Here is a 25,104-nt window from a genome sequence, read left to right as displayed (position 1 = left end):
TCCTTTCTTTACTACACTTTTGTTCTTTATTTCTTTCATTTTGTCTTTCTTTTTCTTTTCTTATACTATCTTTTATTCTTATATTGTTTTCATTTGTCATGGTTATTCTCGGAATAGTATTAATTAAACATTCTATTTGCGATATGGTAACTATGATTATACTACTTACTTTTATTTTTATTATAAGTGTGTTTAAATAAGAATTGATTATAGTGTTTATAATTATGATAAAATGTAATAATATGATTATTGCTATTATTTATTTGAAACTACTTATAATTATATCATTGATAATGTCATATAAATCATTTTGGGAGTGAACATTACTTTTATGTGATTATCTTGACATTCATGTGTTATATAGTAGCATAAATAGAGTTTAAAAGAATATTAACATTAATAATTTAATAATAAAAAACAAAAAAAAAGAATATTTTAAAAATAAAACAATAATCTCAAAAACATTTATCAAAATGAGAATTTTTTTTGTTTTTGTTTAAGACTACCAAGAAGACTTTTTGCTTTTTGTTTAAAAGAATTAATTTTATTTCTACCTTCTTTGATATAACGAAGTGCGATTTTTCTTTGATTATTTAAAGCTTGTTGAGCTTTTCCATAGTCTCGAGCAGGATTTTTTTTTGGTAAACTTTCAGATAAATCGAATTCCATATCTTCTATGTCAAGATTAAAGAGCTCTGAAAGTGTTTCATCAGACAATTCATCAAATAAATCATAAGAAGTTACATTAACAAAACAACACAATAACAAGAGAACAAATAACATTATATTTTTTAAAGTTCTTTTTATTTAATTTTCATTTATTTTTTAATTTTAATAGAAACAATAAAATAATTGAATCAATTGAAGTTATTTAATTGGTTTTAATTGTGATTTAACACCTCCAGCTTTAATTTTAGCAATTAAAACAGCCATAGGATCTTCTCCATCAGCAACTTTAGTTCCAATATTTGATTTATTAACTATTTTCAAAGTTTTAGGAGATTCTGTAGGTTGTTTCATTTTTTTAATAGAAGATTCAACAGTTAAAATGAATTGTTTAAATAATCCAAAGAAATCTTCTGTAGTCATTTTATTTGCATCAGAAGGATTTCCAGTTGTCCAAATAATAATTTCTTTTGTTTTTTCTTCTAAAGTAATTGCTCGATTTAATAATTCAGTGACTTTAGTTTCTTGTGTTTTTAATTGAGAAACAAGGTTTTTCATTGCTTTATCGTTTGCATCAACTATTTTAGCAATCATATTTTTAACTCCTTCCATTTCTTTATTAACACTTCTAATTCCTGCTAATAATCCTTTTAAATCAATTGCTGCACTTTTAACAGGTGCTAATTGTTCAGGAAGATCTTCCATTCTAGTCATTTGTTTTAATGAATACTCTAATAAATTACTTGTTCCATTATTATCTTTAACATCTTTTAATTTTAAAAGAAATTCAATATTAAATCCATCAGCTTGTCCTCTTGTTTGATTTCCTCCATTTAAATAATTTCCAAGACTAACAACTATTCCAAGGAATTTTTTATATGCAAAACTTTCTTTTAATGCTTTAATTCCTGCTTCTACTTTATTAAGTTGTTCTGGATATTCTTCAATTTTTTCAGGTAATGTTTGAATAAATTCCCATGATGTTAATCGTTCTTTAACTCCATGAATACTTGAAATATTATAAAAGAATAATTCTACTGGATCTATTTCATTTTTATTTGCATCTGCAAATAATGCTATTTCTTCACTTGTTAATAATGAGTCTTTAATTGTTTTTAATAAGTCTGGATTTAAAATATTAGAATTTAATTCTTTAATTGCTGAATTAAGAACAGGTTCTTTTGGTAATCTACTCTTAATAATACCAAGTTGATTATATCTTTTATCATCTAATAATCTTGTATATTCTTTTTTATTTTTATTATTTCCTCCAATACTTTTATTTTCATCATTATTTCCAATATGTGTAGTAGTGTTTTTCTTTTGTTTAAACATTTCAATAATTTCTTTTTCATCTACTCTTACTTCTTTAATTTCTCTCCATATTGATTTGTCATTATTCATATCTATAACAATACGATTCCAATATAATGGTCGTAATTTTTCTGCTGGTTTAATAGCTTTCTTATTTAATTTAGTTTGTGCAGGAGCAAGTCCTGGTGGAGGTGGCATACCTTTACCCATAGGAGGTGGTGGGGGAGGTGCTCCTGGCATTCCAGGAGGTGGTGGGGGAGGTGGTACTCCTGTAGCACCTGGAACTCCAGGAGGAGGTGGTGGTACTCCTGGAATAGGTTGTGTTCCAGGAGGGGGAGGTGGTGGTAGAGAAGATGAAGATTGTTGTGAAGTAGTAGGAATAGAAGGAGGTAGTGGTAAAGAAGAAGAATTAGAATCATTAGAAGGTACTTGTAAAGTTGACATATCAAAAGTAGGAGGTGGAGGAGGAAGATCAGAAGAAGTAGTTTGTAAAGATTGTTTTAATTTCAAATTTTCTTTTAAAGAATCATTTTCTTTTTTTATAGAAGTAATTTCAGTCATTAATTCTTTAATTTTACTTTTTAAATCAACACAGTCATATTCTAATTTTAATTCATTTGGTTTTAAACTATCATACATTCTTTTATATTTCCTTAATTCAATTTTTAATTGATCAACATTATTAGTAAATTGAGAACCTTTAGATCCCATAATATCAAGTTTAGCTTGAGCACTTGCAGCAGCACTAACTTCTTTATCATATTTTCCTTTTAATTCTTTATATTCTTTTTCCATTTTATTTTTTTCATCTTTAAGTAAATCAAGTTCTTGTAAAGTATCATGAAGAATTTGATCATTTTTAGTAATTTTTTCTTCCATTTCAGTAGTTTTTTTCTTTTCTTCGATATATAAAGTTTGATAATCAATAGGACCAACTGGAAGTTTTACTGAAAAAATAGTTTTTACTTCTTTTAATTTCTTTTTTAAGTCATCAACTTTACATTTTGTTAACATTTTTTTAATAATGTTATCAATTCCTTGTTCTTTTAAGTCTCGAATTATTTGATTTTTATTTTCAACTGATGGAGCAGCTTCAAGCATAGTTGTAATTAATGTTAATGCATTTAATTGAACATCAATTTCATCAATTTCAAGCATTTTAATAATATTATTAAATATTTTTATTGAATTTGTTTTTGCATAATTTTTTGCAGCACACATAAAAGAAAAGAATCCATCAAATGCACATAATACAAAAACTAATTCAATTGCTTGTTTTGAAACTGAAGTAGGAATAGTAGGATCAATCAATGAATATAATAATTCAACTAAATCTTCATTTTTAACAATTCTATCCATACCATTATTATATCCCATTAATTTCCTTAATAATTGCATTGCATAATTTTGAATATTACCATGATTATTCATTGTAATATTAAGTATATTTTCAATTCCATCTTGTTCAATAAATTCACTTGCAACATATGGATCATCTAATACCATTTTGATTTTAAATAATATTTGTTTTAACTCTTCTCCTGTTTTTTGTTCTAATAATTCACTAATAATTTTTGCACAAATTGTAGGATGATAAACAATTTCAATCAAATCATTTATTCCAACATTTGTTTTTCCATATGAATCTTCATCAATATATTCAAAACAACAATATGGTGGTTGTCCTTTTTTTACACGAAGACAATATTTCTCAATATCTTCAATTTTAAAACTTTCACCTAAACTTTTCATAATTTCATTAAATGTTCCATTTCCAAAGTTATCAATAACTTTTTGACCTTGTATAGTTTGACCAAAAATATCAGGATATTTAATTTCCTGTTGCATTCTTTTAAATTCTTCTAATTTTTTTTAAGTTCTTTTTTTGTTTTTTTTTTTAATTAGAATTAAATAGTTTTTATTTAATAAATTTATTATAATTTTATTTATATTCTACAATCTTCTTATTGTTTTTATTAAAATTTGTTACAAAATAAACAAATAATCAAAATAACAATATTATACTTCTTTTCTATTTATTTAATTAAACCTAAAATAAATTACAGTTAATTTATATTTTCAATTTATTGGTTGAACAACATCAAATGGAATAAATCCAAATTTAAATTCATTTCCAATTAATCCAACTCTAACATTTCCTTCTTTTTTTCCAAGAAGATAAACTAAATCACCAACAGAAACATCAATTTCATCTTTATTTTTAGCATGATAATCAGAACAACAAACAAATTGAAATACTTTTAAGAATTCTTGAACATGATTTCTTGGAAAAATTCCTTCTTTTCCTTTACATCTTCCTTGCCACCAATCTCCTTCTTTTGCTGTTATTTCTATTATATCATCTTTTTCTAAATTTAAATCATTTATTTCTTCTGCTTTAAATGGATGAAGTACAACACATTTTCCTAATGAAGTTGATGGTTCTTGTGAAACACATGACATTTTTTCATTTACTGGTGTTTCTGTTGAAATAATTTCATCTGGAATTTGTTTAGGATAAAGATCAGTATTAATATTTAATGCAACACATATTTGATTACAGTAATGTGTTTCAAAGAATCTACTGATCCCTTCTTCACCTAAATTAGTTGATGAATTTGAAAATTTATTTTCTGATATTGAAAGAATAGCTGGATCAGTTAAATAAAAACAATTTCCAATTTGAATTCCTTGAAGATCAACAATAATTAATTGGTGATTACTAATACACCAACTCCAATGACTAAATGCATGTAAAGTTGCATGATATGAATCAAACCATAAATTTCCATTATTACAATTAAATTTAATAAATTCTCCATGAAGTAAAGGTTCAACTAAGAATATTCCATTTTCAATTAAAGGTTCTAATTCTTTTTTATTTAATATTTTTTCATCATAAATTCCTTTAAATGAATTTGAAATAAATAATGTAGTTGGAATAAATTGAATTTGTTTTTCTGTAACATGAAGTTGATTAAATTCAATAGCTAAACTTGAACAAACACATTGTTTTTCTATCGTTTCAATAAAAACATCAAATTTTCTTTCTTTATTAAACCGTTTTAAAACTATTTCTCTTTCACTTTTTGTAAATATTCCTTCAAATGCAGTTCTTTCTCCTCCTTTTCCAAATGATGCACTTCTTGCTTCAATCCTTTCTCTTTTTAATTTAAATTTATCAATATGCTTTCCTTCATTAATTAATTTTCTAACTTCAGAACATGTATAAGGTATTTCTATATGATATCCATCTGCTTCTACATTATATTTTGTCCGTTTCATTGAATTTTTCTTATTTGTTTCCTGTTATGTATTTTTAGTCCTTTTTTTTGAATTAAACTCCTTTTTTTTTCAAAGAAAAAGAAGAAAATAAAATGTTAGAAAATAATAATAAAATGTATTTGTTTGTTAATTTTTACTTTCTTTTAAGATGGCGTAAGAACATTTTATCAATACTACCATACATTTAACAATTTATATAACTATTTTTACAAATAAATTAAATTATGAAAATAAAATGAATTAATCAACTCTTCCTGTAGGATTTTCATTTGTATTATTATCTTTCATTTCTTCATGAATTAATGGTGTAGTTTCACGTTCATAAGTTTCTTCATCTCCTTGTAATTTCTCTTGTTCCTTTTGAACAACATGTTGTTCTCTAAATTTCCTATCAACTTTTTCTCTATCAGTTTCAAGTTCTTCATTAACAAGAAATGGATCAATTTGTGCTAAGTCTTTCTCTTTTCTTGGTTGACCTCCAAAATATTTCTTCAAAAATAGTTCATCTAACATTACAAACATCTTTCTCATTGCCTTCTTCTTATTACTTGAAGCTTCATTTATATCTACTGTTTCATTTGATTCTATCTGACGAACATTTAATGGTTCACTACCACCCATTTCAATTTTCATTAATTTCAATAAACCTGGAGTAGTCATTCCAATTACTATATTAGTAAAAAGAACAATAGAATATGTTGTGTTAATGACATTAGGATTATTCATTTGTAGTGCTAGAATAACAGCAATTGCTCCTCTAAGCCCAGCATACCATAACATAATTTGAAGTCTCCAGGTAATTTTTGGGGCTTTTGATCTAAAATTCATTAACAAAGAAATAGGAAATACATTGAATGCTCTTGAGACAAAACAAAGAACTAGAACATATGGAATAAATAATGGATTCCAATAGTCAGCTGTTAAATTGGATGGATTAAACATAGTAATTCCTACTGATATAAATGTTAGTGTTTCTCCTACAAAAGCTAAAGTACCAACAGAGACATACAACACAGGTCGTTGATTCTCTGGAACTGAATACCAGTGATGATGAGACATTATAGCTCCCGTTACAAAAATAGTTAAAATCCCTGACATTTCTAATAACTCTGAGACAAAATAACCAAGAAAAGCCACACCCAGAATTAACAACAAATTGAATGTTCCTGAAAAATGCATTACTTTCATTTTATTCATTACAAATGCTGAGAAATAAGAAACAAAAAGACCTATCACACATGACCCAAAAGAAATAAAAAGAAATTCACCTACGATTTTCAATAAATCTAACCATCCAAATGATTCTAAAGATTGGTCTAACGTATGGAATAGTACAATAGAAACAGCATCATTTAAAACAGATTCTCCAAATACTAATGAATATAAATAAGGATCAACATTTAATTCAAGAAATAGTGCAAGTGTTGCAACTGGATCAGTTGCACCAAGTAATGTTCCAAATTGTAAAGACTCAGACATAGTTAAATTATGTGAGCCTAAACTAATTACTTTTGTGTCAATAAACGTATAACCATAAATACCAAATCCTATAATTAATGAAGATAAAACACATCCCCCTATAGCATATGACAAAATAGGAATAATGTTCTTAAAGAAATTACGTTTCTTCATTGTAAAACCAGCATTAAAAATAATCAACGGAAGAAATATGGTTTGAAAAATTCGAGCAAAATCACTTCCATTCAATAAATAATCAATTCCAACATAATGCAATGCTAACAAAATTAGTCCTATTGCAATACCAATAAATAATGATACAATTGATTCGGAAAGTATGTGAAGCCATGGAATAAGTCTTACAATAATATGACACAATAATGTAAACAAAAAGACTGAAACAATTAATAATCCAGCTATTTCATATAAATTGTTGTCTTCTTCACTTACGCTTGAAGTTGTCACCATTTTAATCCTTATTTCAATCTTTCTTTTTCTTGATAATTTTTTGATATAAAAAAATTTTTTCTATTAAAATTGAACTTTTATTTCTTCTCCTTTCTTCTTTCAGAATTCCTTGGAAGTTTCTTTTTAAGTCTATCCCACTTTTTTACTAATATGATTGTTATTTATAACACTCTTTATCCTAAAAATATAAACACTTATTATAAAGAACTTTTTCCTGTTTGACAGTGAATATTTTTAAGTTTTTTCTGAGAAAAGTGAAAAAAAAGATAACCCAATCCCGAATTTTAATTTTTTATTCAAGATTCATTTATTTATTCATGTCTTCAGCTCAACCAACTACCACTAATTCTAATCAACCTCAATACCCTGTTGATGCAGCAAATCAACAATATCCTGGTTATCCTATTCAACAGTCAATGAATTCTCAGCAACCAGTAAGTACTGGAACTACTCCAGCTACAGGAGCTCAACCATATCCAGCGTACAACGCTCAACAACCAACTCTAAATTTACCAAATAATAACCAATATTATGGACAAGCTGGTACTTTTAACCCACAACAACAACCAAATCCAATGCAACAACCAACTAATCCAATACAACAACCAACTAATCCAATACAACAACCAACTAATCCAATACAACAACCAACTAATCCAATACAACAACCAACTAATAATACAACTAACCAACAAAGAGTTGATGGTTCATCCAACACTTGTACTTCACAACAAACTACTACTCCATCACAACAAAAAGGATGTCAACAACAAGAATATAACACTCAACAACAATATTCAGGATATGGTGTTCAAGGAAAAGATGGACAACAACCAATCCAACAACAATATCCGGGGTACAATATTGAACAACCTAATGAACAACAACAAAAACAAACTGATAAACATAACTCTCAACCAACTGCTACTTCATCATCAATCCCTTACACCCAGCAACAAACTGCTACAATTCCACAACAAGGAAATAATGATCCTTCAAGTGTTGGTATATCTCCATTACCTCCTGCTGGAATGAGTGGACAACAACAGAATGGACAAGTTAGTGGAGGATATAATGCTTATCCAAATATGCCTAACGTTCAACAACAAATGACTAATGCTGTTCCACCACAAACCACTCCACAACAAGCAAAAACACAACCAAGTGGACCACAATATCCAGGATATAATATTCAACAAGCAGATGGAAAACAAAACATTCCACAGCAACAATATACAGGAAGTAATCCCCAACAACAACCATATTGCCAAATGGGAGGATATGTCAATCAACAACAATACCCAGGATATGGAATAAATCCAGAAGCAGAACGATACAACCAAGTCAATAATTTTGGATCTCAACAATATCCAGGGTACAATATGCCACAGGGAATACAACAATATGGACAAATAAATGGAGCACCAAGATTTGATCAGATGCCTCCTGGATACAATCAAATGGGAGGAATGCCATATTATGGAACACAACAATATCCAGGTTATAATCAAATGGGAGGAATGCCACCAAGTTATGGCTCTGGTTTTTAACATATTTTAATTGTTTCATTTCTATTTATCATTTTAAAGTAAAATCTAAACATTTCTGCATTTAAAAAAAGGAGGAAATACAACTAAATAGAAACAAGAAGATTTATCAATAAAAGTATTTAACTTTTTGACTTTTCTTTTTTTCTAATATTTCAATTTATTTATTTTTTGGAAGATTTTTGATTGGCTATTTTGTCTCTAATAACACAAATAATAATTTATTTTTGTCAAAACTATAATTATTATAAGATTTTACTAATATTTATTAGTTTATTTCTCCTTTTTTTCGTTTTTTTTATTATTCAAATTGGATTGTTTTATTTCTATTTTTAATTCCTTCATTTCTATTTATATAATTATATTATATGTTTTATAATTGAATTATTTTGATGTTATTCTTTCTTAACTCAATTCAAATACAAAAGATGTATAAAGAGAATAAACTAAATGAGAAAAATACTAAAAAATAATATCCTTATTTTTAAATATTATTATAACTATTTAAATGATTGAAAAATTAAGTTATAAAAGTTCATTTATTAATTGAATATCATTACGAATTAATAACATTTTTCAACTTATTCAAACAATGAAATAAAAATGAACATTAAACAATCATAATTCTATCAATTTCATTAAGATGGATATGAAACTAATTCAATATATACATTAATTGATAAGAAAATAATGAATAATTATTTGTTAAAATATTTTGAAAAGATAAAAATTATTGAAAACTTATTTATTCAATAAAATAATACTGTTAATTCATTTGTTAAAAAAACTGAAAAAAAAATATAATATTAAAATATCAAGAATAATATTTGTCTACACTAATAATGAGAGTTATATAAATAGTATTAATAATACAGAAAGATATATTATATAAGAATAAAATGATTAACTATATGATTATTAACAAAGAAATACTTTAAATATGTATAAATGAGTTAGAATACCTCATTTAAGATCATATTGGATTTTGATTATTCTACTACTTTATAACAAATAAAAACAAACACTTTTGAAGATTATATTAAAAATTATAAATGATAAATTAAGTAAAAAGAAATAATGAATTTAAAATTAAATGTAATAAGATTTAAATAAAACACAAATAAACTTAAAGTTCAATAAAAAATGAAGATAATTTAATGAAAAATGATTTGTTAATATAAAATGGAATTTCTTTAATCAAATTTAATATAAGGTTATTAATATACTTAAAAACCAAATATTAGTTTTTATTAAAAATAAAAAGAAATAAAAAACCATTTAGATTATTCTAGTAATGATGTTATAATGTCTAAAAATTTACCAAATTCTATTGGATTAAATGGTTGAATAATTCCATAATATGGATTCATTGTAATCAACTGATATGCTGTTCTTGTTTGAGCAGCAAAAGCACATAAAGCAATCCAACAATTTAGATCACAAATTGTACTACCATGAGCAAAAAGACGATGTAATACAATGGCAGTTCTTTGATTAACAAAGAAACCAAGAATTCTCAGTGCTGGAATAATTTCATGAGGTTCCATAGTTCCAGACCTATTTGTGTCACATTGAATAAAAACGTTATAACATATTTCTAAAAATTTATGCATTCCCATATATTCATAGAATGAAATTCTACCATTGAAATCAACATCAAATATTCTCATTAATCTTAATGCAGTTTGTGGAGTTAAAGTAATTCCACCTGGGAATTGTGCCATCATCAATTCATTTATTTCAATTGTTCCAGATCGATCAGTGTCAACACTTAAAAACCACATATAAACAGAATTAAATTGTGTAACACTAACAGACTGAACTAAATTCCACCACCAATTATTTCTTAACATTGGATCTAACATAATTTGACATTGAACACGACTATTCATCCATGAATTAGATGATGGAACTAAATTCCAAAGACAAAGTGCTGATACTGGTACTGATGTAACCATTCCAGGAGTATTAGTAATTACAGGAACTCCTACTTGTACAGAACCCATTGGTTGGATTGGACATATTCCATTCATAGGATATCCACTTAAATTCATACCACCTACAGGATAACCATACATGATTCTTTCAAATGATAAATAAAATATTTCTAAGTTTGTTTCTATTGGTTAGTCCTAAAGAAAATATCTTTTTTATTATAGTTTTTTAATAATTTTAAATTACAATTAAAAAACTTAATTCATTTGAAACCTTTTAAGTTCTCATAACTTGTTCTGAGTTGTTTCGTTTTAATTCATTTCATTAAATTTCTTAATTATTTTTTTTTTGTTTCTTTTTCATTGTTTTAAAAAGAAGTGAATATTATCATTTTTCTGTTATTTCTATTGATTATCATTGATTATTTTAATGCACAATAATAACATTCTTTTTATTATCAAACAATTTAATTCTTTTTTGAAAAAGAGTTATTAAATTTCACATGATTTAAATTTGATAAATTTTAAGTTAATTTCTTTAATGGAATTATATTTGTTTTTAACTCTTTATAACCAACTTATTTATATGAATTAAACAAATATTAAATGATTTTTAATTTTCTATCAAACAAACTTTTTTAATGGAAGTTTAATTTATTTTTCATAATCAAAAAAAAAAAGAAAAAAATAAAATATTAGAAAAAAAGCAAAAACTAAAACTAAAAAATAGTATTGAAAATGCAACAACAAATTCAAAATTTAAATGAATTTATAAATAAATTAGAAAATAGAAGAGATAATGAAACTATTGGATGTACGACAAATAAAATAATATTATTACTTAAAGATTTTATTAAAACATTTCAAGAAAGTTATTTTGAATTAAAAAACACAATAAATTTACTTCAAAGTCAAATAACAAAAAATCTTCAATTAGAAGAAAAAGAAAAACATTCAGAAGAGTTAAAAGAAGAAATAGATAATTCAAGTGGTTTACCTTTAACATCTATAACTACTCTTATGGAATGGAATAATGGTAAAAAAGCACATGTTTTATATAATGGATCAATTCCAACACCAAAAACATTTAATGAAATAGTTAGTGGACATAGAAATGTTAGTATTATTATAAAAACAAAAGATGATTCAATATTTGGATGTTATAGTTCTAAATTACGTTCACCAATATCTCTAAGAGATAATGATTTTGATGTTATGAATGATAATGAATTTTATGTATTTACTTTACGTAATCATTGTGGAATTCATCCAATGAAATTTACTAAAAAAGACAATGAATATACTCTTGCTCGATTTGCATCATCTAATGAAACAATGATTGTTGAAGCAGAGTCTTGTTTTAAATTAGCAAGTGAAAAAGGTGTATCTTCAATTTCTAAGTATTTTTCTCAAGAATATAATAATGTACCTTCTTGTTCTACTCAACTTTTTGGTAAATGTTTTGGAGAAGATACATTTACAGTTCAATCACTACATGTTATAGAATGGAAGTAATTCATTAAATTCTTTTATTAAATGTTTTCATTTAGAAAATAATTAAATTTAATTTATTCTTTTTTCTTTAAAAAAATATTTGTGTTTTTAATTACAAAAAAAATTGAAATTAAATATTTTTTCTTGATTAAATTATTTATTTAAGTCTTTCTATAGACTCTATATAATAGATATCATTAGATAATCCACATAAATTATTGTCTGATGAAATTCTGAAATATCCTTGTTCTCCCCAATATGGTCCCCAACTATTTCTAACAATAAAGTATTTACCATTATTCTTATCAATACCATATCCAACAATAACTACAGCAATTGTTGATTTGTCAGAACGACATTTTTTATCATTATAAATACCACCATGATATAAAAGGAATGATGAACGTGATGCATCCATTGCTGATCCAACAGGTCCATATGATAATATTTCTGAACGAACTTTTTCATCATCTCCTTTAGTATCACTATGAGTATATTTTTTAACTTTCATAACTTTTTGATTTTGTAAACAATGTTGTTCAAATGGTTTATAAGGGAAACTTGACTCAGATTGCATTCCATTATCTTGTGCATATTTTAATGCACCTCCAATAGATCCTCCTTCACATCCTCTACATTCACTAGGATCATAACAACATGAAACAATTTCTGCTGTAGAAAGTGCATAATTACTAGGACTAAGATCATCATATGATAATAAAACAGCAGTTTCCATTAGTGCAACAGAACTAAAAGCATAACATGAACCACAATTCCCTTGATCTTTAACTGGAGTCATATAACTTTTTCCTTGAATATTTCGATAGTCAATAGCTTCAACCATTTCTCTTTTTGAAGGTTTATATTGTTCAAGATCAGATTTGTCTATATGAATTCCTTGTGCAATAGCCACACTTTCTTCACGAGTAAGAATAGCAAAGGGACCTTCATTGGATAACGTAAAACCTAAATTTTGTTTGTTCATTTCATTAACATATTTAGTGTTTTCAATAAAAACAGCTCTTCTTCTTAAATATTCAATTGGACTAAATGCTTTTTTATGAAGACTAATCCATTCTTTAAATGAAATTGCATTTATTTCACATAAAAGAAATACGAGGAACAAAAACATGAAAAATAATTATAAAAAGATCTTTCGGTTCTTTCTTCTTGATTTTTCTTTATCTTTTGAAAATGTCTCTTCATTTTTTTTTCTTTTCATTTTATTATTTTTATTATATAACAATCATTATATTTCTAAATCTCAATCTCAGAAAAATATATTCGAAAATTTTAAAAACATGTTCTACTTAAAAGACTTAATAATGTAATATATAACAAAAATGATTCTATAAATAGAATATTTAATTATTAAAATGAAATAGTTATAACACAAATAAAATAAATACAACATTTCTTCTACATAAATTAATAAAAAAACAATTTAAAATTTACAAAAAAATTAAACAAATCAAAAAATATTAAAAAAAAAGAAGAAAATAAAATAAAAGAAAAATTGAATTAAAATGAATTTATTTTGAAATAGTTTTTACTTTAGCAATAACTTCGTCCAAATTTAATTCACCAGCATCAGTAGCTTGAATTTCAGCTGAAAGCCCAACAAGAGCTTGTTTAATAGTAGCTTTAGTAGCAGAGTATAACATCTTTTCTCTAATCTTGCATCCTTCTGGAGTCCATAAGTAGAAGATAATCTTTTGTCTTAATCCTTCTGGAGTGTCATATTCAAGATCATAAACAGCATATCTTGCTGACTTTTCTGGAAGATCCTTAAGGAAGTCATCATATGTTGCATTCTTTTCAGCAGTCTTTTCAACAACAACTTCAGTCATACCGTCATTCATTTTAAAGACAATGTATCTATACTTATGAGATAATTTAAAATCATTGTAAACACTAGTGACTTCATCTGCAAGTTGAATTCCAGCCATTCTTCAAGTAATGTTTTTTTTAAGTTGACCTAACCCTTAAATACTCATTTCTTTTGATCTTGAAGAGTTGAACTAATATTTTCGCCGTCCATTATTTTTCTTTCTTCTTTTTTAAAAATCCTTGTAAATTCCCATTTTATTACTTTATTTCCCTTTATCTTTTTTCTTTTTTTTTAAATATATTTAGAATCCTTTTTTTTTAGTTTATTTCTAGTTATATCATTTTATTTAAACTACTTGAACTTTTCTTCATTTCTTGAACTTCTTTCTCATTCTTTCTTATTCATTTTCTTCTTTTTAAAATATTTTTTCTTTCTTTTTAAAAACAATTTTTATTATCTGTTTTTGAATTGATATTTTTTGGGTAAATTGTCTTTTCTTTTTGTATTTGGTGTTTTTTATCTTCTTCTTATTGACCTTGTCTGATTGGATTATTTGAAAATTTTGATTTAAAAATGTGATTTGCATCATTACTTACTTCTTTGTTAATCTAATTGAAAACAATGATTTAACTTACTTGATTTATTTGATAGAAATGCAAAATAATATACAAAATGTCTTATATTTATTATTTTTATGAATTAATTTAAACAATTATTTGTCGTGTATGATAATCAACATCAGCAGTTGTTTTTTCTTATTTTAATTACTTTATTTATTATGTCTTGTTTATTCTATTAACTATAATTAATTTGGTTATAAATTTTGAAAATTAAATATATAATTTAAATCATAATTCCTTATTTATAATTAGTATTTGTATGAATGAATAACAAATATTTTTATCAAAGAATTATTAATTTTTTAAGTTTTAAATAAAATATAAATAATAACAACATTAAATGAAAAATTATTATTATTTCTTGTAATAGAAAAGTTCATTTCTTCAAAATTTCTTTCGGCAAAAATCAAATTTATGGAAAGAAATGCAAAAAAAAAATATTAAATATGGTTATAAAAAAAAGAAAAAATGAAAGAACAAAAATTAATAAATACGAAGAAAAAACGAAAAAACGAAAAGTCAAAAACAATGAACTGATACGTTTAAATATTTTTAACTAAGAACTAACTGTTCACTTAATACTACATGTCATCGAATGACTTATTATCTGGTTATTATCAACGATCTTTTTATACACAAACAAATAATATTTCCTTCAATGTTCCTTCATTTACACCATTATTAATTCCAATCTTTCATGTAACATCATTAACTTCTCCAATACCTAGTTGTGATGATACAATGGAAGACTCTTCAACAGATACATTAAGTATACATGAAATTGATGACTTTAAATTAACACATCAACTCATTAATCAGATAATCAAATGCACAAAATCAGAAGAAGACAATTCTTATGAACTTCAACCACAACTTGAAGTAAAAGTAAAAGAAAAAATAAATGAAACTTCAAGTGCTAGTTATGTTACACCATATATTGCACAAAATGATTCAACATTAGAAGAATTAGAAAAAGAAATTCACTCTGATTTAATCAAAAAATATGAACGTAAAGAAAAAAAGAGATTTCATCCTAAAAAATCTTCGTCTAAAAATCTTTTCGAATCACCAGATAAACGTAAAACAATGATGAGAAAACGTAGAAAAAATTATAAACAAGAAGAACATAATCGATGGATATTAGACTCTCTTAAAATTCTTATAGGATTTGTAATCATTTTATTATGTTGTGTATTAATTTGGAAAAGTCATACAGAAATGATTGTAATGTAAATATACTTACTTACTTTTTTTTTTATTTCTTTTGTTTTTACAAAAATGAATTGTTTTAAAGTTTTTTAAAAATTAATTAATTGCATTTTCCAACATTGAGTACTCCAAGATATAATAATAACAATGTCAATAATAACACTGCAAGACATATAATTGGGCAAATTATCCATATACTTATTTTGATCCACAATTTTTTTGTTATCCAAGGGTTTTGATGTGCAAATAATCCAAAAGCACAAATTGCTCCTCCAATAAAACCAAAGACATGTGCTGAATAATCTATTCCAGGTGCAAAACTAAATACAAAGATAATTATTATTGATATCATTAATCTTCCAATAAGACTTAACCATACTCTGTTTTCAAATTTTTTTTTGTTGATTATAATATCAACAACAAATCCTCCAAATATTCCAAGCAACGAACCTGAAGCTCCAACTCCAATACTTGTTGGTTGACAAATAATAGAAAAACAATTCCCAATAATACCACTAACAAAATAAACAATCAAAAATCTGAATGAATTCCATCTACGTTCTATAATCATCCCAAGTCTTAATTGCATTGTTAAATTACAAAGTAAATGAATAATTCCTCCATGAAGAAAAATAGGGGTTATTAATCTCCATAATTGATAATTACATTTAATCTCATAGTCATTCTTCGCTCCTAAAGTGTTCATTGCTTTTGATGTTGGTCCTAACATCCAATTAATTGATGGTTTCTCAAAGCCATCTAATGAAATTTCTACAATTAACATAATAATTTGAACAATTGATAACATAAAACTTGCTGAAAATAGTGCTAAACAATACCTATGTGAATTTGCTGGTGAACATGGTGGTGGAATAAAACATGGACAACATGAATATCCATAAAGCTTAAAATAATTCACAGGAATTGGCACTTCTAATTCTTGAGGATTTCCATCTACCCCATATAATTGGGCTTTAGCTGTTGAAGTAGGTGTTGGTTCTCTATCATCATCCATATCTTTGTAAACAACTCGAACCTCATGTCTCCCCTCTTTTTCATTACTCCAATCAAATGTATGTATATTGTTATGTGGTGGAGAATGCATTCTTTTTTCTTTTCAAAAAAACCAGTTTTTATTTTCATTTTCTCTTCTTACAGGAGATTTCCTAACTTTTCAGGATATTAAGTTAACTTTTCATTTAAAAAAATAGTAATTGTTCATGACTTTATTAAATGAAAAGACAATTTGATGAATAAATTAATAAAATTTTATTGTCTTCATTTCATCCAGAAGAATTATATCAATTCTTTGTCTATAAACGAGAAAGTTTCATTACACATATCATTTTCTATTTTTTAATTTACACAATAATAAAATAACTCTCCTTGTAGTGCTAACATAAATTTAAATATGTTGAACATTAAAATAAATATTCAACAATAATAAACAAAACAATTACGCAACATAAACCATTTAATATTAAATAACTAAATAAAAATCAATTTGTGATAAAAGAAAAGAAGAGGTTTAATAAGATTGAAGAAAATGATAAAACGATATTACTGTTTAATTAATGAAATAATTTAATTCTCTCATACCAATATTTTATTATAAGTATTTAAAAGTACTACAACTCATAAGAATAAATACTTAAATAATAAAACATGATAAATTAAAAGCAATTTCAATTGATAAGTGTCAATTAAATAAATATCCACTACCAAGTTATATTCTTCATCTACAAACATCTCTTTTTTTTCTCAAGAAAAAGGGTTTGTAATGACTTTGATATGTTCAGATGAAATTTTTAAATGAAAAAACAAAAAAACTAAAAAGTAGTCATTAAAATGAACAGACAATCACATCTCATCCTGAAAAATATTCAAAAAGGAAATAATCCTATTATTGTTCACACCCCATTCAGAATGACTGGCACTTTTGATGGGGTTATTTCATTTGATCATAATCGTTTTCTATTTAATGGAAATGCAAAAGTCATTGATGAAAACGCAATGGATATGGAATTAAAAGATGAATTAGACAAAGTAATTGACCAAGAAGAACAAAAAATAACTCAACAACAAGAAAAACAATTAAAAGAGGTTGAAGAAGAAAAGGTAATAAAGAAACAAAATGAAGAGACAAAAAAAATAACTCCTACTAAAGAACTAAATGATGAGATCGTTGTTTCATCAGAAGGAGAAGAGAGTAATGAAACAATTGTGAGAACTACACCACGAGTAATTTCTATTCACCAAAGACTCTTAAATGAAAAAAAACCAAGAATTTCATCAATAGTCAAAGAATCTTCTAATTCATTACCTAAAAAGGAAAGTAAAAATGTAAGTGTTCAAACAGAAATGGAGTCATTACAAAGTAAAGAACTAAAACAAAATGATGAACAGACAAAAGAAGTCAAACCAGCAAAAGAAATTAAAGCTACTGAAGTGATTATTAATATTAACAAAGACAATAAACAACCAGAAGTAAAAGAAGAAAATAAAAAAACTACGTTTGATGCAATTGCTAGTGCAACAGACAATTTCCTAGAATCGTTGTTATGTCTAGAGTGTAGCTTCGATGATTAACATCTTGTGTTAGCTTTAAATGATTTTATGTTATTTAAAACAAAAATAAAGGTTTAAAAAAGGAAAAAAGCAAAAATCATAAAAAAGAATAAAATTGAAACAATCTTGAAAATCATTTATAATATTAAATAAGTCAACAATGTTACAACTAATTGTATGGTTAATAATTGTAACGATGAGTGTTGCTGTAGAGCAGTGTGGAAAAGTTTGTTCAAATCAAATTTTATTAACCGAAAATAATATCATTACATCTATATTTTATTGATATGAAAAGACATATTTTATGTTCGATATTTAGGTAAATAAAATTTTTAAATGAGAAAATAATGTTAACTCAATAGGTTTGTGAACCGCAATGTGAGTATCTTCACTGCTTTGGGAAACAATGTAAGTGCCGTATGGTTCATCTCGAATATCTTCTCTCTACAATCGAAAAGAAAATGAAACGATTGGAAGCTATTGAAAGAACATTAAACAAAGAAGTTGAAAATGATATGAAGGATATGTCAATTTTGGTTGGTATTAAAGACAGAAAATTATTAATGTGTAAAATGAGAACAATTAGAAAGAATTTGAGAAAAATTGCAATGTTAAAAGTTAAGTTAAACGCTCAAATGAGAAAAGGACTTAATATGATTTCATATGATAATCAAGCAAGACTAATCAGATGTTTATCACTTGAGCACCGTGTTATTATCAGATATAGACATATTGTGATTAAAGAAGAGTCTTCATACATTCCAACAACATCTTCTAGTTCGCCAGTACATAGTTCAAGTGTTCCAGTTCATAGTTCTAGTCATCCAGTACGAAGTTCAAGTATACCAATAAGAAGTTCAAGCACACCAGTAAAAAGTTCCAGTCATCCAGTTCACAGTTCAAGCACACCAGTAAAAAGTTCAAGTGTACCAATACATAGTTCCAGTCATCCAGTGCATAGCTCAAGCACACCAGTTCAAAGTTCTAGTCATCCAGTGCATAGTTCTAGTCATCCAGTGCATAGTTCTAGTCATCCAGTTCACAGCTCAAGTGTACCAGTTCACAGCTCAAGTCATCCAGTACATAGTTCAAGTGTACCAGTGCATAGTTCCAGTCATCCAGTTCACAGTTCAAGTGTACCAGTGCATAGTTCTAGTCATCCAGTTCACAGCTCAAGCACACCAGTTCAAAGTTCCAGTCATCCAGTTCACAGTTCAAGTGTACCAGTGCATAGTTCAAGCACACCAGTTCAAAGTTCTAGTCATCCAGTACATAGTTCTAGTCATCCAGTTCAAAGTTCCAGTCATCCAGTTCACAGTTCAAGTGTACCAGTGCATAGTTCAAGTGTACCAGTGCATAGTTCAAGTGTACCAGTGCATAGTTCCAGTCATCCAGTTCACAGTTCAAGTGTACCAGTGCATAGTTCTAGTCATCCAGTTCACAGCTCAAGCACACCAGTTCAAAGTTCTAGTCATCCAGTTCACAGCTCAAGTGTACCAGTTCAAAGTTCAAGCACACCAGTACATAGTTCTAGTTCACCTAAACATGGCTCAAGTTCTGTTCCTAAGTTTGATTCATCTGAACCAAAGAAATGCCCACCTGAAAAGAAAGATGTTTTTGAAAAGTACAAAGAAAAGTGCAACACCCAAAAGAAAGATGTTTTTGAAAAGTACAAAGAAAAATGTGATACTCAAAAGAAAGATGTTTTCGCTCAATACCGTGAAAAATGTGTTAAAAAGCGTGATGAATTTGGTGTGTTGAGAAATAAATGTGATTTACCTAAAAAAGAAGCTCCTGAAATTAAGATTTGGAAGAAAGAGCGTTGCCCAAGAAATTCTGATGAATTAGCTAATGCATCACCAGAAACCAAGCTACGATGTAAAAACATCAAATTTTAAAAGGTAACTATGTTGTTCGATTCCAAAATGTTTTTGAATTTATAAAAAATTGGTTTAGTTTTTATTATTTAAGAAAACGTCAATTAAGATGTAATAAATGATAAAGTCGTTGAAGTTTTTGCTTCTTATATTCTTTTTTTGCTTTTTTTGTCAAATCAATGAGTTTAGCAATTGTTTGGTCCAGTTGAGATTGATTAAAATTGAAATAAGTGTCTTTTGTTTTATTTAAACATTTTTTTATTTGTTTTAAACAATTTAATTTATATTTATATGATTCATAAATAAGTTCAGATTGTATTACATGTAATTTTCTTTTAACTTCTGGTTCAAATAATAATTCAAGTTCATAATTTTGATGAGAATTGTAATTTGAAGGGAGTCTTGGTGTTGTTGTTGGTATGTTTATTCTCAAAAATTGAGTTAAACTAACTGGGGTGATTGTTTCTTGTTCTTGAGATAGATTTATTGTTGATGTCTCACTAATTTCTTTTTTGATTAATGGTTGTGTAGTAATAGGGATTTGTTCAATTAATTCAGGGATAAAATGTCTATCTTCTAGCAAAGAGTTTTCGCTATAATATGTAGGACCATTCATAGTCAGTTTATTTATTTTTCGTAAAAGGGTCATTCATATATTACTTTCTTTTCATCTCAAAAAAGTTAATAATCTTAAATAAGTAAAAAAGAAGGAATGGAAAGAACGATACTTAAATACCTTCAACTACCATCAAATGAAGGAAAAATAATTGGATTGTTTGTATTAACAAAGAGGTATGAATTTATTATGAAGAGGAATAAAGGTAAAACATTATTGTCTTTTAGTAGTGAATTTATTCAGTATTACAAAGCAATTGGTCCGACATTTTTCTGTAATTATATTGAACTTCTTGAAACCCAAAATGAGAATGAACCAACTTCAGAAATGTTAATAACATTATTACAACTGTTTATTCATTCAGATGAAGTAATTAATCATTCAATGAGTTATCCAATTACATTATCCTTAGTTTCAAGAATTTTTAATGAACCTTCATTACAACAATCATTACCAACAGTCTTAGTAATTCTTGGTGCATTATTTCATAATCCACAAATCAAAAAATCTAAAAAAATTAAAGAAATTCTTCCCAATATCTATTCAAAATTAGTTTTATGTGAAGCCATTCATTGGTTCAGTCAAATTATTACTATTCCAGAATACTGTACTAAATTTGCTCAATGTATTTCTAAAACCCCACAAATTGTTGTTGTTAAATTAATTCCTTGGATCAAAGTATCATCCATTAATTTAACAACAAAACAATGGCTTCTTTCTTTTTGTTGTAAATTATTATCAAATAAATTAAGCGAAAATGATACAATTCAAATTACTAGTGTTGTATCACAATGTATTGATTCATCAAAAGATATTCTTTCTATTAGACCATTAGAATCTATTAAAATTCTTATTTCCCGACTTAGTATAGAAGTTAGATCAAATCTTTCACTAAATTCAAAAAGGTTATATGAAACTAGTCAAATTGTTGAATCTCTTATTATTATTTTAAATGATTTCATTCGATTTAATGAAGGTGATGAAATTGAGAATAATATTATTATACATTCAAGAGTAGAAATAGATCAACTTGCTAATATTTATTATCCAATGCTTCCAGTTCTTTATGATTTACAAACGGATGTTATTAGTTGGTTGCAAGAATGTATTTTAGAAGAGTCAACTATTAATGATATTATTTTAAATGAATCAAAGAGACAATTCCTTGTTCATCTATTTCAATTAGTTCTAACTGGTGCAGTGTTAGTTCTTGATATAAAGAAGAAAAACGAATTTGAACTAATTTTACCTCTATTAGAAGTTTTTAAAAAAAAGGATGATGATTTTAAAATGTTATGGAATGCATGGGAAACATTTAACGATGTAATTATTGAAAATAATTAAATTAATTATCAATTTCATGTTCATTTAATACATCATGATCATCATTATAATCTAAATGAACAAATGCACGATCAACATTGGGATGTTTTTCTAATTTTGTTTGTAAAGACTCACCAATGTCATGAGCTTCCATCAATGTCATATTTTCTTCCAAGATGATATCTACTTCAACCATATATCCCATTGATAAATGAAATGCACGAACAGTGTCTATTGCCTTGATTCTTGGATCATGATTCCAACACGTAACAATGATTTGAGAAATAAATTCTTGTGGTGCTGCTTTACCTGACATAATAGAAAGATATTCTAATAACGTCATAAACCAATTTAACATAATATAAAATGATAATACAATTCCACCAACAGCATCTAACCACCAAAAATAATAATATCCAACGATTGACATACACATACCAAATGTATTCGTTAAAATATCATTTCTATGATCATCAGCTAATGCTCCTGCAGCAGGATTATTTACTGTTCTACAATATAAATATAAACAACATTTGAGGAATATTGTTGCACCAATTACACAGATAGGAAACATAGACATTTCAAAGTCTGAACTTCCAGACAATAAAGTTTGACCTGCATTTGTTAATAATTGAATTGTTGCTGTAAACATCGCTGTAGCAAAAACAATAATACCTAAAGGTTCCATTCTCTTTTTACCAATTGGATATTTAATTGGATTAGGTTTTTTCATAAGTAATGCAGTAATAAACATAACAGCTCCAGAAACAATATCAAGGCATGAATCTAAAGCACTTGCAATAACAGTTAATGACCCTGAAACAATAGCAGCAACAATTTTGACAATACATAAACACAAATTAACAATGAAACTTCCATAAATTGCTATTTTTGTTCTCCAATCAGTAATATCATCTTTATCATCTACTGGTACTTCAAAGAGAGAATCAACAAATTTATTTTGTTTTTCATAAAATTTCTTTAATTTCTTATTTTGTTTAGTCATTGGTTTTGAAAATTTATCTTTTTCTATTTTCCAACTATCATCTATAGGATGATACTCATTTGTCTTATATGGCTGCATCTCAATTTCTTTGTCAGGAATAATTTCTAAGTCTTCACTATTCTCTCGTTGCATCATTCAACTCCAGAATGTTAGTTCGTTTCATTTGAGTATTAATTCCTCCTTTTGTTTTATATAACAGATTTAACGAAATTATTGAAAAACCTAACACAACAATTTGTTATGAGAAAAATCAGAAAATAGCCATTTTTCTGTATAAAACAACTTGTTGAATGAATGTCAATTCCTTGAATGAACTTAAAGAACTAAATTCTCAACTTTTTTATTAAGAATGTCTGACCCACAACCATCTCCTTTGTTCTTTCAAAATTTTCTCAAAAAAGTACTTGAGTTGTTAACTACGTCAACTGTTTCATTACAAATTAACATTGAGGATTACTACCATTATTTATCTACACAAATTCCAATTCTTCGTTGGGTTGAATTAGAATATTGTATTAAATATCCTTTAAAAATTCTCCAAATAGATCAACAACATATGCCATCGTTTCACTTTCCCAGAATGGGTGAATGTAAAGCGTACATCTCTTTTATTGATAAATTGCCAGAGTCACAACGTACTTTATTAATAAAAAAGATATCTCAATTACCAATGTCAATTCATGTCCCTGCGTTAGTGGTTGTTGGAAATGAAGTAATTCCTGATTCAATCTCTTGGAAAACACTTTGTGAAACAATTTCGGTTTATGAACTTCCAACACAAAATTGTAAAACAATCATATCTCATCTTCGCAAATTCATCGAAGGAAATATACCACCCATTACTGGTCCAGTGACATTAACCCAAGCTTTAATTCAACAAGGTGTTGAACCGAAAAGTGCTATTTGGGAGCTTTTTAAACAAAATTCAAATAAAGCCCAAATTTCATTAGAAAAAAGTATCAAATTTCCTGAATGTAAAAATCCTTCTGAGCAACAAGATAGGTCTGAAACTGTTGAAAGATCTGTAGAAACACCAAATAGGTTTGACAATGGGTTTACTGCACAAAGATCTGACTTTCCTACAAAAGAAAAAATACAAAGAGAACCACAAAGAGAAATAAGAGACGTAATTCGAGAAGCAATTAACTCAAGAGAAGTACAAAAAGAATCAATACCACAAGAAAGGTTAAGTATTAGAGAACCATTTCAACAAAGAAATTTAGTTGATGTTCAAAAACAATCACTTCAACAACACATACCTGAAGTATTTACTGAATATCAAACAAATAGAAATAGGAGAGATTCTATATCATATACTAATTCTTACACAAATGAACTTATTCCTTTTCTCAGAAGAGATAGTTTTGGTCAATATCCAACCCAAAGAACTTTTAGAAGCACAAGTGGTTATACTCAGAATAAACCATTAGATGTTAGTACTTCTATGGAACATTTTGATTCATTACTTAATGTAAAGAAAAGAGATCTTCAAGCCAATGAAACTGGGCAACTAACACCATTGGATTATGATAATGTTATTGATGTGTTAAATGAACAACCAAAACTGAATTTACTATTTGACTGATGTATAGAAGTGGTTCTTTACTATTTTTATTTTATATACAATACTTTCATTTATTATTTTCTTTTCAGTTAATATGTTATAATTCATTGTATATAATTATCAATGAAATTTCAGTTTTTATATAGATTCTAAAAATAAAAAATTCAATTAATTCTATTAAACAATACAAATTTTTATTAAATACTCATTTCTAATATTTTATACCATAGCACTTACTCTATTCTTTCATTCATATTTTCTTTGTTCATTAAGAAAGAAATAAAAGATAATAAAATATTTTTATTGTTATATAAATAATGATTT

The 25,104-nt window shown here is 26.4% G+C and overlaps 17 protein-coding genes across 17 annotated transcripts; 7 read left to right on the top strand and 10 right to left on the bottom strand.

Moving 5' to 3' along the window:
- Nucleotides 1-468: 468 nt before the first annotated feature.
- On the bottom strand, nt 469-783 carry EHI_197560 (uncharacterized protein; the record flags this gene model as incomplete). Its single annotated transcript, XM_001913431.1, has 1 exon — nt 469-783. One exon carries the CDS (start codon nt 781-783, stop codon nt 469-471), a length of 315 nt encoding a protein of 104 aa, XP_001913466.1.
- An 84-nt stretch (nt 784-867) lies between these two features.
- Nucleotides 868-3,828, bottom strand: EHI_197550 (diaphanous protein, homolog 2, putative; the record flags this gene model as incomplete). Its single annotated transcript, XM_646604.1, has 1 exon — nt 868-3,828. One exon carries the CDS (start codon nt 3,826-3,828, stop codon nt 868-870), a length of 2,961 nt encoding a protein of 986 aa, XP_651696.1.
- Nucleotides 3,829-4,059: 231 nt separating this feature from the next.
- On the bottom strand, nt 4,060-5,265 carry EHI_197540 (protein kinase, putative; the record flags this gene model as incomplete). Its single annotated transcript, XM_646603.1, has 1 exon — nt 4,060-5,265. One exon carries the CDS (start codon nt 5,263-5,265, stop codon nt 4,060-4,062), a length of 1,206 nt encoding a protein of 401 aa, XP_651695.1.
- Nucleotides 5,266-5,505: 240 nt separating this feature from the next.
- Nucleotides 5,506-7,191, bottom strand: EHI_197530 (sodium/proton antiporter, putative; the record flags this gene model as incomplete). The annotated part of the gene is made up of 1 exon (XM_646602.1): nt 5,506-7,191. The coding sequence occupies one exon, from the start codon at nt 7,189-7,191 to the stop codon at nt 5,506-5,508; it is 1,686 nt and encodes a 561-aa protein (XP_651694.1).
- Nucleotides 7,192-7,508: 317 nt separating this feature from the next.
- On the top strand, nt 7,509-8,741 carry EHI_197520 (uncharacterized protein; the record flags this gene model as incomplete). Its single annotated transcript, XM_646601.1, has 1 exon — nt 7,509-8,741. One exon carries the CDS (start codon nt 7,509-7,511, stop codon nt 8,739-8,741), a length of 1,233 nt encoding a protein of 410 aa, XP_651693.1.
- A 1,280-nt stretch (nt 8,742-10,021) lies between these two features.
- Nucleotides 10,022-10,821, bottom strand: EHI_197510 (EF-hand calcium-binding domain containing protein; the record flags this gene model as incomplete). The annotated part of the gene is made up of 1 exon (XM_646600.2): nt 10,022-10,821. Exon 1 carries the CDS (start codon nt 10,814-10,816, stop codon nt 10,022-10,024), a length of 795 nt encoding a protein of 264 aa, XP_651692.1. The 5' UTR covers nt 10,817-10,821.
- Nucleotides 10,822-11,410: 589 nt separating this feature from the next.
- On the top strand, nt 11,411-12,187 carry EHI_197500 (uncharacterized protein; the record flags this gene model as incomplete). The annotated part of the gene is made up of 1 exon (XM_646599.1): nt 11,411-12,187. The coding sequence occupies one exon, from the start codon at nt 11,411-11,413 to the stop codon at nt 12,185-12,187; it is 777 nt and encodes a 258-aa protein (XP_651691.1).
- A 133-nt stretch (nt 12,188-12,320) lies between these two features.
- EHI_197490 (cysteine protease, putative) lies at nt 12,321-13,298 on the bottom strand (the record flags this gene model as incomplete). The annotated part of the gene is made up of 1 exon (XM_646598.2): nt 12,321-13,298. One exon carries the CDS (start codon nt 13,296-13,298, stop codon nt 12,324-12,326), a length of 975 nt encoding a protein of 324 aa, XP_651690.1. The 3' UTR covers nt 12,321-12,323.
- Nucleotides 13,299-13,698: 400 nt separating this feature from the next.
- EHI_197480 (actophorin, putative) lies at nt 13,699-14,115 on the bottom strand (the record flags this gene model as incomplete). The annotated part of the gene is made up of 1 exon (XM_646597.1): nt 13,699-14,115. The coding sequence occupies one exon, from the start codon at nt 14,113-14,115 to the stop codon at nt 13,699-13,701; it is 417 nt and encodes a 138-aa protein (XP_651689.1).
- Nucleotides 14,116-15,202: 1,087 nt separating this feature from the next.
- EHI_197470 (uncharacterized protein) lies at nt 15,203-15,850 on the top strand (the record flags this gene model as incomplete). The annotated part of the gene is made up of 1 exon (XM_646596.1): nt 15,203-15,850. The coding sequence occupies one exon, from the start codon at nt 15,203-15,205 to the stop codon at nt 15,848-15,850; it is 648 nt and encodes a 215-aa protein (XP_651688.1).
- Nucleotides 15,851-15,926: 76 nt separating this feature from the next.
- EHI_197460 (peptidase S54 (rhomboid) family protein) lies at nt 15,927-16,919 on the bottom strand (the record flags this gene model as incomplete). The annotated part of the gene is made up of 1 exon (XM_646595.2): nt 15,927-16,919. The coding sequence occupies exon 1, from the start codon at nt 16,839-16,841 to the stop codon at nt 15,927-15,929; it is 915 nt and encodes a 304-aa protein (XP_651687.2). The 5' UTR covers nt 16,842-16,919.
- Nucleotides 16,920-17,674: 755 nt separating this feature from the next.
- On the top strand, nt 17,675-18,415 carry EHI_197450 (uncharacterized protein; the record flags this gene model as incomplete). The annotated part of the gene is made up of 1 exon (XM_646594.1): nt 17,675-18,415. One exon carries the CDS (start codon nt 17,675-17,677, stop codon nt 18,413-18,415), a length of 741 nt encoding a protein of 246 aa, XP_651686.1.
- Nucleotides 18,416-18,554: 139 nt separating this feature from the next.
- EHI_197440 (uncharacterized protein) lies at nt 18,555-20,319 on the top strand (the record flags this gene model as incomplete). Its single annotated transcript, XM_646593.2, has 2 exons — nt 18,555-18,620; nt 18,757-20,319. 2 exons carry the CDS (start codon nt 18,555-18,557, stop codon nt 20,290-20,292), a joined length of 1,602 nt encoding a protein of 533 aa, XP_651685.2. The 3' UTR covers nt 20,293-20,319.
- A 52-nt stretch (nt 20,320-20,371) lies between these two features.
- Nucleotides 20,372-20,887, bottom strand: EHI_197430 (uncharacterized protein; the record flags this gene model as incomplete). Its single annotated transcript, XM_646592.1, has 1 exon — nt 20,372-20,887. One exon carries the CDS (start codon nt 20,885-20,887, stop codon nt 20,372-20,374), a length of 516 nt encoding a protein of 171 aa, XP_651684.1.
- A 96-nt stretch (nt 20,888-20,983) lies between these two features.
- EHI_197420 (uncharacterized protein) lies at nt 20,984-22,214 on the top strand (the record flags this gene model as incomplete). The annotated part of the gene is made up of 2 exons (XM_646591.2): nt 20,984-22,089; nt 22,163-22,214. 2 exons carry the CDS (start codon nt 20,984-20,986, stop codon nt 22,212-22,214), a joined length of 1,158 nt encoding a protein of 385 aa, XP_651683.2.
- An 18-nt stretch (nt 22,215-22,232) lies between these two features.
- On the bottom strand, nt 22,233-23,348 carry EHI_197410 (cation transporter, putative; the record flags this gene model as incomplete). The annotated part of the gene is made up of 1 exon (XM_646590.2): nt 22,233-23,348. The coding sequence occupies one exon, from the start codon at nt 23,346-23,348 to the stop codon at nt 22,233-22,235; it is 1,116 nt and encodes a 371-aa protein (XP_651682.2).
- Nucleotides 23,349-23,565: 217 nt separating this feature from the next.
- Nucleotides 23,566-24,801, top strand: EHI_197400 (uncharacterized protein; the record flags this gene model as incomplete). The annotated part of the gene is made up of 1 exon (XM_646589.1): nt 23,566-24,801. One exon carries the CDS (start codon nt 23,566-23,568, stop codon nt 24,799-24,801), a length of 1,236 nt encoding a protein of 411 aa, XP_651681.1.
- Between the last annotated feature and the right edge of the window lie 303 nt (nt 24,802-25,104).

This window comes from Entamoeba histolytica, genomic scaffold, assembly GCF_000208925.1.
Source record: "Entamoeba histolytica HM-1:IMSS scf_1104750519255 genomic scaffold, whole genome shotgun sequence".
Taxonomy (NCBI): domain Eukaryota; phylum Evosea; order Mastigamoebida; family Endamoebidae; genus Entamoeba; species Entamoeba histolytica.
This window is presented reverse-complemented; position numbering and strand designations above follow the sequence as displayed.